The sequence below is a fragment of the Capricornis sumatraensis genome, chromosome X, assembly GCF_032405125.1.
Source record: "Capricornis sumatraensis isolate serow.1 chromosome X, serow.2, whole genome shotgun sequence".
NCBI classification, from domain to species: Eukaryota; Metazoa; Chordata; class Mammalia; order Artiodactyla; family Bovidae; genus Capricornis; species Capricornis sumatraensis.
In genome coordinates, this window is record NC_091092.1 from 124,484,406 (window position 1) to 124,497,549 (window position 13,144).

General features: G+C 38.4%; 1 protein-coding gene across 4 annotated transcripts in view; it reads right to left on the bottom strand.

The window, feature by feature from the left end:
- CNKSR2 (connector enhancer of kinase suppressor of Ras 2) overlaps window positions 1-13,144 on the bottom strand; it is a 281,248-nt gene that overhangs the window by 36,391 nt on the left and 231,713 nt on the right. For all 4 annotated transcript variants that reach the window (XM_068962234.1, XM_068962233.1, XM_068962231.1 and 1 more), the window contains one exon: window positions 10,516-11,065. In XM_068962234.1, coding sequence (XP_068818335.1) covers window positions 10,516-11,065 — 550 coding nt within the window. The remainder of the gene's footprint in view (window positions 1-10,515; window positions 11,066-13,144) is intronic.

A 13,144-nucleotide genomic window follows, 5' to 3' on the forward strand; every position in this document is an offset into this window, starting at 1 on the left:
CAGCCAAAGATGGAGAAGCTCTATACAGTCAACAAAAACAAGACCGGGAGCTGACTATGGCTCAGATCATGAACTCCTTATTGCCAAATTCAGACTTAAATTGAAGAAAGTAGGGAAAACCACTAGACCATTCAGGTATGACCTAAATCAAATCCCTTATGATTATACAGTGGAAGTGAGAAATAGATTTAAGGGACTAGATCTGATAAAGTGCCTGATGAACTATGGATGGAGGTTCGTGACATTGTACAGGAGACAGGGATCAAGACCATCCCCATGGAAAAGAAATGCAAAAGAGCAAAATGGCTGTCTGAAGAGGCCTTACAAATAGCTGTGAAGAGAAGCAAAAAGCAAAGGAGAAAAGGAAAGATATAAGCATCTGAATGCAGAGTTCCAAACAATAGCAAGGAGAGATAAGAAAGCCTTCCTCAGTAATTAATGCAAAGAAATGGAGAAAACAACAGAATGGGAAAGACTAGAGATCTCTTCAAGAAAATTAGAGATACCAATGGAACATTTCATCCAAAGATGGGCTCAATAAAGGACAGAAATGGTAGGGACCTAACAGAAGCAGAAGATATTAAGAAGAGGTGGCAAGAATACACAAAAGAACTGTACAAAAAAATCTTCACGACCAAGATAATCACGATGGTGTGATCACTCACCTAGAGCCAGACATCCTGGAATGGGAAGTCAAGTGGGCCTTAGAAAGCATCACTACGAACAAAGCTAGTGGAGGTGATGGAATTCCAGCTGAGCTATTTCAAATCCTGAAAGATGATGCTGTGAAAGGGCTGCACTCAATATGCCAGCAAATTTGGAAAATTCAGCAGTGGCCACAGGACTGGAAAAGGTCAGTTTTCATTCCCATCCCAAAGAAAGGCAATGCCAAAGAATGTGCAAACTACCGCACAATTGCACTCATCTCACATGCTAGTAAAGTAATGCTCAAAATTCTCCAAGCCAGACTTCAGCAATATGTGAACCGTGAACTTCCAGATGTTCAAGCTGGTTTTAGAAATGGCAGAGGAACCAGAGACCAAATTGCCAACATCCCCTGGATCATCGAAAAAGCAAGAGAGTTCCAGAAAAACATCTGTTTCTGCTTTATTGACTATGCCAAAGCCTTTGACTGTGTGGATCATAATAAACTGTGGAAAATTCTGAAAGAGATGGGAATACCAGACCACCTGACCTGCCTCTTGAGAAACCTATATGCAGGTCAGAAAGCAACAGTTAGAACTGGACATGGAACAACAGACTGGTTCCAAATAGGAAAAGGAGTACATCAAGGCTGTATACTGTCACCCTGCTTATTTAACTCATATACAGAGTACATCATGAGAAATGCTGGGCTGGAAGAAGCACAAGCTGGAATCAAGATTGCTGGGAGAAATATCAATAACCTCAGATATGCAGATGACACAACCCTTATGGCAGAAAGTGAAGAGGAGCTAAAAAGCCTCTTGATGAAAGTGAAAGTGGAGAGGAAAAAGTTGGCTTAAAGCTCAACATTCAGAAAACAAAGATCATGGCATCTGGTCCCATCACTTCATGGCAAATAGATGGGGAAACAGTGGAAGCAATGTCAGACTTTATTTTGGGGGGCTCCAAAATCACTGCAGATGGTGACTGCAGCCATGAAATTAAAAGACGCTTACTCCTTGGAAAAGTTATGACCAACCTACATAGCATATTGAAAAGCAGAGACATTACTTTGCCAACAATGGTCCATCTAGTCAAGGCTATGGTTTTCCAGTGGTTGTGTATGGATGTGAGAGTTGGACTGTGAAGAAAGCTGAGCGCTGAAGAATTGATGCTTTTGAATTGTGGTGTTGAACTGTGGCCTCTCAAACATAAGAAAGTTTGAGAGGCCAGAGGAAGGAATTTGTGAGAACACTGGGAAAAAGAAGTAAGGGAGATGGTTTAGTAAAAAAGGTTAAAGCCAAAGTCGCAGGTGAAAAAAACTGACTACCAGACACAGTAGTTCTGAAGTCCATCTCTGAGTTCTACATTCTGGCTTTGAAGGTTAGACTTGCTATGTTTTTTAGGTACTTGGCTCTGGCTTAGCTTTTTTCATCACAGATATTTGGGATAAGCTGACATTATGGGAAGACCCCCGTAAAGAAGGGTGGGGAAAAGTCATACAGCATTAAGGCATTGGGCAGGTAGGCAAGGAGTGACACACCACTCTGAGTGTGTGTGTGAGGTGTAAGCATGAATGTACAGAAATTGTCATTTCTTCCAGCTCCTTCCCTCATTTTTGAAATAGTCAACAGGTAACTGCTGCATTTTCTAGGGTGATATATGCTGGGATTGGGGCTGGGTTCTGAGGTAGTATGCAAGTAATTACACAAGACTACTGCTTATATTATAAACAATTATATTATAAATCACATCAAAAAAAATTCTGAGTAAATATACTAACTTGAAACCAACTAAACCATATCATCCCTCCCTACTCACACTGAGTTACAGGAAAAAGATATATGAGAAAAACAAATTCATACAAGAATTCTTAAAGCTTTAACTTTTAAAAGAAGTTACCTCTGGAGAGTAAGAAGGAGAGAGGGTTGCTTTTTAACTTTATCATTTATCATTTGATACATTTGTATCATAATATATACTTTATATATACACAAATGTATCATGATGATACATTTATCATTGTATTTTAATTAATTTGTTTATCTAGCAACAAGTAAGTTACTACTTTTCAATCAAACAATAAAAGAAAAACATGTAGGAAAGTTTAAAAACTTCTAATGCATGTTTTATAGTATATCCCTATTATGTCTTAATCTACTATCTTCCAGTAGTTGGTAACCATAGGAGGTAGACTTCATATACAGAGGGAAAAAAAGGAGCATTTGTGACGTTCAGATAAAAGGAGTTTAAACTTAGAACAGCTTCTCATAAAATAAGCTAGAACAAATTCTACTGAGAAACTGACTGTATGCTATCACTGATCTGAAGAAAGGGGATTGCCTTTTGGTGTGTGAAAATAGTAACAACTAGCAGTGTGGCTGAACTGCATCATCTTTCTTGGGAAAACAAACTGTAAATCATAACTAGTCTTAGCTATACAGGTGACAGGTTGTCCTTCTTGTATGTGAGCTTTAACTCTTCTCTGTCCACATCTGCTGGTATGACTCTGCAGCATCTAGAATTCATTCTTTAGCCAATTGAATCTGGCTTCATTACTTATTATGAAACTTCTGAGAATATTTTCCTGGCTGATGCAGGCGATTGGCTATTTGCTAAAGTACAAGTTGCAATTTCAACACATTTTACAAATGAATCAGGACGAAGTTAGGTGCTGGGCGACTTCTGAGGGAGGCAGCAGATTTTGGTAGGAAAATCAACTACCAATGGGTGCTGAAAGATCTGGTTTCTAACAATAAATTGCTTATCTAATATGTCATCTTCTTGCGGCCTTCATCTTTGAAATGGGAGTAAAACAGGAAGAAAATGGTTTCAACATAGAGAAAGTGACTATAAATGAGCTATAATATCAATACAAAGAGCAGTAATTCTAGTTATTAGTATCCTAGCTTTGTGGTGCCCAGCATGAAGAAATTTTGCTGAACACATGCAGTCCTGCCCTTCCTTTTACAAGACACCCAAAATAAAGAATTTTGTAATGTTTTGACTTTATGTCACACAATGAATAAAAAATAAGTTTAGCTTTAACTACTATATAATAAAATGGGAAAGAATTAGTGATAAAAGGGTTACAATTATTCATTCCTTCACTTACTCATTTATCCAATAGTGCCTGGCCTACTATGGGCCATATACTGTTTTGGGCACTGGGTATATAAGACAAGAGTAAAATCCCTGCTCTTTAGAAATTTATACACTGGTGGGTAGAGATGGAAAATAAATCAGCTAACAGTATTTGATATTATACTCAAAGTGATAAAACTGTGAAGAATATAAAACAGGGTAGCACAACCAAGGATGAATGGTGGTGGTGGGGGGCAGGGAAGGGACATCTGGGTCAGACTAGGGTTGTTAGGGTAGATCTCTCTTAGGGGAAAATATCTGAACCTAAATGGCAAGATCTATAAAGAAATATTTCTGTAAATATATATGACAAAAAAAGTGAAAGTGTGAAAGTAGTGCTCAGTTGTGTCCAACCCTTTGTGACCTCGTGGAATATATCCTACTAGAGTGGGTAGCCATTCCCTTCTCCAGGGGGTCTTGATCTAGGGATTGAACCCAGGTCTTCCCGTACTGCAGGCAGATTCTTTTCTGTCTGATTCTTTTCCGTCTGAGTCACCAGGAAAGCCCAAATATATATGAAGTAACTTCTATTTGGAATACAAAGTTTCTTTTGAGTTCCCAAATGTCCAAAGTCAAAAAGGAAAGGAAGAGTGACAAGAATGTGAAATGAGGGACATTTCTTTTTTTTTTTGGGGGGGGGGGACATTTCTATTTTAGCTCCTAGAGCACAGCTAACATATTGTGTTGAAATATACAAAATTGCTGATACTCCATCATTTTGACCTACAAAAACAGCAATTCATATGATTCAACTCAATAGCTGGAACTGAACAAAGTTAGGTCAGTAGTCAGGTAAATGTTATTTAGTGAGGTTTGCCAGGACTAATTCACTATTTAAGTATTGTAATTGCCCTCTTTGCTTAAATCCAAATCTGCATGAAATCTACATAAATTACATAATTATAAAACATTTATTGGATAGACTTACAGTGTGTCAAAAATGGAAACTAAGTGCTTTCTGGCATTATCTCATTCGATCCTCATATAACCTCAAAAGGTAGAAACTGTTACCACATCATCTAACAATTGAGGTCTAGAGGTGTCAAATAACTTGATCAGTCATAGCACTTGGAAGTGGTAAAGTGACAAGGCAAAGATGTTAACTGAGGAATGTCTCCAGAGACTGTATTCTAGCCTTTGGTCACTCAGTGTTCATAGGAAAACATGCTTATTTATTTCAAAGGTCAACTACATATCTAACTTGTTATATTTTCAAGGTTTATGTAATATACATCTTTTTTCTGATATTTAACATTTTATAAGGTCAAGACTTTCAAATGATGTGATGTGATTTGGGGTGTGTGTTTGTATATATACACTGAAAGGGTGAAACACTATTGGAACAAATATATTTGATGATACACATAACAGTACAGAGGCTCATGTATCAATAGATAGTAATGATAGACAGTTTGGTACACTCCTTTTCTTTATGATCTTACAAATCAAGGTTAGTCTAAACTCATAATCATTTCATTTCCCTTGATATTTAGGCAGGGGCATGTGATGCAACCTTGGCCAGTGAAATCTAGGGCTAAGTCTGCTGGAAGGATCTGGGAAGTTTTGATTTTACAAAAAATACCAAGAATAGGGTCTGGTCTTTGGGTTTTGGATCCTATCTTACGAAAAGTGATGCTCAGAGCTGTTGGCATTACAGAAAAGTTAGCTGAGTCCTGACATTACAGGGCCATGACATTTATTCCAGAACAACTCCATCTCTGAACTTCCAGTAAGTTAAGATAATTAGCTTTTACCCATTATTCAAACAAAAAAAAAGAGGGAGGTGTGATTAAAAATCCAACCTATAACTAATACCAGAATCATAGCTACATTCTACTCTATATCCAATCTTTAGTGTTTATGTCTCCCTAACAGTCTTTCTTCAGAATCAGATAGTACAGTATTAAGAAAATATTTGTTTATTTATGGCTGTGTCAGATCTTCGTTGGAGCACGTGGGATCTTGGTTCCCTGATCAGGGATCGAACCCACATCCCCTGTGTTGGAAGGCAGATTCTTAACCACTGGACCACCAGGGAAGTCCCGTTTTTGTTTTTTCAATATCTGTGTGTTACATAACCAGCCAAGATAAAAGTGACATTTTTAAGGTTCTCTACTATTCTTTCTCTGACTTTTTGGTACCTGTCTTTTTATTCACATTGCTTGTATATCTTTTCCATCTATTCCCTTTAGACCTGAACTGTAATTTAAGATATTATTGATGATTATGCTCTTCCAAACTCTTTGTGCTTGAGCATAATTTATCTTGACAATAAAAAAAAATAGTAAAAAGTACTGCAACATTTTTATTTTCAACTTGCTCCTTTTTTTCTTTAACACAATTTCATATTCTGAGAATATCTTCCCCTTGCCCATATACTTCTTACCTGAATGTTCTTCAAAATAAAATTCATAGCATTTAGAAACTCTTCAGGAAATTACTTCAGGACTCTCAAAATGATTGAAGAGGATTAATCTATCTTCTTCTGCATGATATTACTAGTCATTATCTAACCTCTCTGCCTAGATTATTTAAGATATTAAGGCACTGAGCTGCACATTTTGTACAGCTCTTAAGTTACCAATGGTGTGCAATGGCTGTTAGGAAAAAAAACAACAACTTTAAAGCACACTTATTGGCAGATCTCATTTTGAAAGCATCAATAAATATCCTAACCAGATAACCTGCTAGGTATTGTAGTTAGTAGGGAACATTTTATCCATCACAACTCTCATCCCTGCTAAAAAAAGCAAAAAACCCCAGGTTTTGCTTTTGATTCCTAAGACCAAACTAATAAATGTGTAAACTGAATGCTGATAGGTTATCTCTAGGACAATGAAAAAGAGCACATTATAACTTCACTGAGTACCCAGAGGCACCAAAAATGTATGGCTGATAAAGAGTGCTCTTTTAAGTGCCAAGAGGGAAATCAGCAGGATTAAGGGATAAAGCTTTCAAAAATCTCACCTAAACCACATAGGATGGCAAGGGAAAGACAGCTATTAGAAGCAGACTTCAAGCTGTATTAACCAAAACAGTATTTTAGTGTTACAGCAGATGATTTCTAAATAAAGAATATTATATCTTTATATTTTGTCCCACAATTTTATGATTAATACTCCTTGAAAGCTGCATAGGCTGGCATAATTTATAATTTAATTTCACTGAGGTATTATAAGGCCTACACCTCAGTAAGATTCCAAAGTGCTAATTGGGATAATAGGAAATTAGTTGTCTTCTCCCAAATGCCAGTGAAGTAGGTCAGGATAATTAATATGCAAGCTGACTTTTCAGTCAAAGGAAAACAAGACAGGTCTCATCTGTATACTTTTAGTACCATCCATTTAGACTAAAATGAGTTCAGCCTGAAAAAAATCACAGTATGACTCAGTTAAAGAACTGAATTTCAAAATAAGACAAAAGGTAGTTCAACCATGAGAACATAGATTGAAGTATGCTCTAAGAAGTATGCTCCAAAGAAGACTAAATTTACACCTCCCAAGCAGGGCTGAATTCTACATGTACAAAGAAAATGAAAAAAACATTCAGGTAACAGATGTAGGTATATCTTGCTTCTTAAATTGCTCTGTAAACTCATAAGCACTACATGATACAGATCATGAAAGGGGTTTGGTTGATGACATAATTCTTTTGTAAAAGTTTATTTACTTTTAATTGAAGGATAGTTCCTTTACAATGTTGTGTTGGTTTCTGCCATACATCAACGTGAATCAGCTATAGGTATATGTATGTCGCCTCCCTCGCACTTCCCACCTCATCCCACCCATCTAGGTTGTGGTGACATAATTCTTAATCCTTAAAACTGAAGATAGGCTGTATTTTAACATTTTCTCCCATGGCTCCTTCTGTTCACTTGCCTGATATTTCCTATTTTTAATTTCTTGGCAAACTGAGAAAAAAGTTTGGAGCTAGAGACATGAAACTTATTTCCTCTGCAGGTTTGTACTTGATTAGTGCAAATTCACTTTAGTAGGTCACAACGCATGCTGGCCTTGAGCAGGACAGTTAGTAATACACTGCTGCTAGTCTTTGATTCTAACAAGCATGGCAGCCTGCTGACCCTAGTGGTAGCATAGTGAGCGCTCTGTGTGGAGGGCTGTAAGTCTGAGGCTGATGGGATGGCCACAGCTTCTTTCCTGTGTATAATTTTGACTGCTGACATAACACCAAGCAGCCTGATTTGAATAAGCAGCCTAAAATATTTATACCTAACGGCCAACTCAGAGCAGTCATGAATAAGACACTTGCCTTAACTAGACATTAAAGATTCTTTTGAAAACACTGATTTTTTTATAGCTGATGTTTCCCAAATGAAGTGTTCATCAAATTGTATGCTTCTCAATATTAGAAACAATAATGCAGAAAAACCATCATTAGTCTTCTAGGCAAGCATGAAACGTACTGCCCTGATGAGAATGGTTTAAAGGACACTGAGGCATCAAGTGGCAAGATTAATAGAAAAATACCCAGAAATAGATGGGGCTGTGCAAGACAGTGCACAGCCACCTTTGGTGAAACAGACTCGACTGCAATAGCCCCAGCTGTCCCACCATATCAAACTGTAAAGGCAAAATACGCAATACCAAGTTTACCTACACATTTCCTAGGGCTGTTCTCCCTTATTGCAAGCATTCCACAAAGAGAAAGCCTGCTGAAAAAGATGGAAAGTACTGAGTAACTGCCTACTTGACCCACTTGGGAACCTGAAGGAAAAATCCATCCACTTGGAGTGCATCTGTATGGCTAAAAATACATTCGATCAACAAAACAGCAAAAAACTGACAATAGAAGAAAAAAATAATCCAACACCGTCTAACTAGAGATGCTCTGTAGCCTAGTGGAGCCTGAAGGAAGGGCAAGCAAAGGCCTAGCTTTGCCTTTCAGGTCCTAGGACACATATTCTCCATTCTAATCCTCTCTACACAATGACCAGGAGGAAGTGCTAAGTATCTAGCTTAACAGAAAAAGACAGCTTCAAAGACTTCTACATATGGCAATGAAGGAATGTGTTGTGAACAGGATTCTCTATTTCAGAGGGCTGTGCCTAATTTCAACACAATTCACTGGAAAATGGCAGAGATGAAGTATTTTCCCTAATGCATTTGTAATATACTGCATAAACCTCCCATACTTAGTTGCAGCAGTTATGCAGTACCTGGACAACAGTCAAAATGAGGTTTCTAACTTATCTTTAGTTAAGTTTTAGAAAACAACTCATTAATCATCCTAACATTAAAAATGTATGACTGTGCTTGCCAGAACTCCTACAGAGGCCTAACACGGTTCCTAGATCTTTCTTCCACAAGACTCTTCTATAATTTCTAATAGATGTGAATGTTATGAGAGCTTGGCAGGTAATCAGCTTTCCTGAACCAACAGTATACCTTTTATAATGGTCCTCATGGAGATTATGACTACAACATACTTTATATGGAAACTGCTTCAACATGTGAATTTTATTGTAAGCAATTCATATTTTGATAGTAGAAGAGGTCCCCTAAATTTTATTGTCAATAATCTCTAAAGTAACCCTCACTTTAAATAAGCCAAACTTGAAATCGATATGAGGTTCCTGACCTGTTGGTAACCTGTGAGCTTTGAGTTGTTTTTCCAGTTGTGATGATTTTACACTAATATGTCCTTTAATCGAAGCCTCATATACTTCTTGAAATGGGCTGAAGGACAAAGTCAGTTGGTATCCTTTAAAAAGAGAAGTCTAATGCCCTCATGGGACCAAACCAGTAACTGTGGTTTTATCAACACTGGCTTGGGTCATCTGTACTAATTGGCCCATATTTCATTTATTTATTTATTTGTTTAATATTTCATTTTGAATAAAGAGATTTTATATTATTTCTCTGGTATTTTACATTCAAGTCTTGGTAACTGGTAAACATATTAATTTTTTTACCTACTTTTTTTTTGGGGGGGCACATAAAGCAGCTTGTAGGATCTCATTTCCCAGACCAGGAACTGAACCTAGTTGTGGAATTTTTAATGCCAATAAGACAGAGGGTTGCTTAAATGACTTCTCTCTCTCAGGAGTTGATTCACATAAATTGAGCTTTGCAATCAACATACATACCAGGCAAGTACATGGATGCTTTTGGCAAATTGGTTTCTAGAAACAGATTCTGCTATTTGGAGTTGATAGAAATGCTATGTACAATTTCTGCTTCAAACAATTCTTTTGGATTTTTCCTTTCAGTCTTCTAATAGTGAAAAGGGAAGTTACATATGTATGTATATGTATGAGTATGTGTATTTTTTGTGTATTTACTTACTTATTCAACCAAGGTCCTGCTAACACCTGCTTGAAGCATTTATAGCTTCTTAACCCAAACTCAGAGGGCAACAACTGTGGACCAAAGGGATGATGCGTGTGAGTGAGAAGAAAGTAAGTAAATAAGAGGAGGAAGAAAAACGAATGCCATCAACCTGAAAAGGCAAATGAGTAACTGGAGAAAATAAAATGATTTCTTCTAGCTGTGAGTGTCCTGAGATATAGGCTTCACTACTCATCTTTTTTTCCCCCAAGTTATTCAAGTTCTGAAAGTGGGACACCAAGGGATACCTAACTTCCTGTGCAGCAAGAGCATTCTTTTAAGAAAAAGGGGAAACAAAATTCTGTTTTCTTAAAATAAGAAGCTTGAAAAGGTTAGGAATCTGTGTGTACAGGCTAAGAATCTCCATCGACATACTTACTTTTGTCTCCTATGTTTTCCCCTGCTGCCTCCCCTTCCTCCTCCTCCTCCTCCTCCTCCTCTTCCTCCACCTCTGTGGGCTGCACGTCATCCTGCGGGTCACAGGAACTAACCGGCGCATTCAGACAGCAGTGGTTGAACCCGCTATCTCGTGGCAGAGTGAAACTTCGAGGCTTGCCCCCGTTTCCATTTAACACTTGCATCCTCTCGCTCTCAGCTAAGGGGTACGGCCCATAGTGATCCTGAAGGTGGCACTTCTGCGTCGGCAGGGTGGACTGCCGCCTGTGCTCGGGGGAGATGGCTGCCGAGTCAGAGAAGACAGAATCCTCCAGGGGCAGAGTCTGAAGATAGTGTAATCCCGAGCTTGTCAGGGGTGTCTCGATTAAATCCTGCCAGGAGCGCCGCTGACTGGCTGTCTTGCGAATGGGGGACACCACACTGCTCCCAGTCACTTCCTGGCGAAACTCCTCATGGGAGGATTGCGACTGGGAGGTCTCTGTGGAGGACAGCCGGCTGTGTTTTGCTTCCACATAAGGACTGGCACAGCTCATCTGTGGAAAGGAGACTCTGATCAGTCTCCCAGAAGTAACAGACCACTCCTATCACCAAGGAACACCTTTGATTCCCAGCAGGTAATATTTACTCTTTGAGTGAATGACTACTCACCTTTTCACGTATCTCAAAGGTAGGCCCCAGCTTAAATTTTCAGAGACTGAGACATGGATGTATTGAAATACAGCTATGCTGGGCTCTCATGTAAAATGTGACATATTAGTGCAAAGTTTCACCACATTCAAAGTATAAGGGAATGTGAGTGCCTATATAAGAAATATTCAGCAACTAAAAACCAAACCCCAAGTTTTAAAATCTCTACGTGTTAAAAATCCTGAAGAATTGTTGCCAAATTTATATTTCCAGATTTTACAGAGTCTGGGGATGAAAGCAAGAATGGCTTTTGGATAAAAAACAAGGTGCTTCTCTCTAATGAGACACAACCCTTCCTCTTCTTCAAAGGTGACTGTCTGCTCCTATGGAGCCAAGGAAAAGTTTTCTTATGGTCTTGTCAGTTCTGTGGCACACTCTAGAGAGTTAAAATGTAGGAAGGATAAGATTACACCCTGATGGGGATTAGCATTTGCCTTGAGCACAGCCTTCAGAATACATAAACACAAAAGAGAAATGGAATGTTTTTATCAGTGGAATTTAAAGTTTGGTAACATATGTTACAGCACAAAGCACAACCAAGAAGGACTGGCATCAAGTGAATGTTGTAAAAGACTTGCAGGCACCCCTACTGGGAGAAGCCTTACTCTACCTCTGGGGGCTAACAGAGAAGCCCCGGCCCTTCCTGGCAGGAGGAGCCAGGTGTGTTCAACGTGGTTATTACGACTGAGGCTGAAGTTGTGGCCAGTAAAAGCCTGACTAAGGTGAAAGTACATCTACCCCTTTGGGTAAAGGAGTTCAGTGGCATTTTCTGTGGGCAGTTTATCCACCCACGTGTTAATGACAGTGTGGGTAGTTTCCTTCTTGAAATTCATAAGTTGCTATCATTAAAGAGCAGTTTGGTCAAGCAGTTTCCCTTTCTTTCATGTTTACAAATATTTTGTTTTTAAAGATTTATTTATTTTTATCTTTTGGCTGTGCCAGGCGGCATGTAGGATCTTAGTCCCCCGAGCAGGGATGGAACCCATGCCTCCTACAGTGGAAGCGTGGAGTTTTAACCACTGGATCCCCAGGGAAGTCCCTATAAATAATATATTTATATTAAAAGAATATTCAGATCCTGACTTTTTAGGGAAAGAGGGAAAATATGATACAAACTATATCTTGTTACTGACTTCATTATTTCATTTGTTTAGTTCATCCTGGCATTCTGTTGCACTGCGGCATTTATTAAGGAAATGTGTATACAGACACGTGTATACAACTCTGCCTTTTTTCTGCTTTTCTTCTTTTTCCCTTAGGTAAGAGACACTGTCATCAAGCATTTCAATTAAAAATGTGACTTCCCTTTTAGTCATTAGCTAAAATATTTATCCATTTATTCCATTTATTTATTTCAGAAATATTCACTGAGCACTGAATAAATAAGTACCAGTGCTATACTAGGCCATGGGGATGAACAGATGAATAGAATGGAGTCCCTGTTCTCAAAAAGTTCACAGTCCAGTCCAGTGAGCTATTTGCAGTCCCAAATATGCCAATTTAGTATCTCTGGATTAGGCCTGAGTATCTGCATTTCTAAAACATTCCAGAGCAGATCCTTATACAGAGCCAAGGTTGAGAAGTGACCTCGAATTATATCAACATCTTGCATAGCACCTTCCTTGTTAAAAATCCCCTGGAGTAACACAGAAGTGGAATTAGGTTGGTGGCTATTGTCACCTAAATCCAGTTTCCATTACCTATGTGGAAGACTCAGTCCCCAGATAGGCAGAATGGACTCTTACGTATGGTGACCATGCAATGTACAGTCTTTAAAATGGGACAGTATTGAGACTCTTTCAATAATTCTGATGACCATAAAACAAACAGGGACAGTTATAAAAATCAAGGTACAGTCTATACACAGAATGATTTACACAAGTTTAAGAAGTCTTAAGAAGAAGGGTACCACATAAACACATATA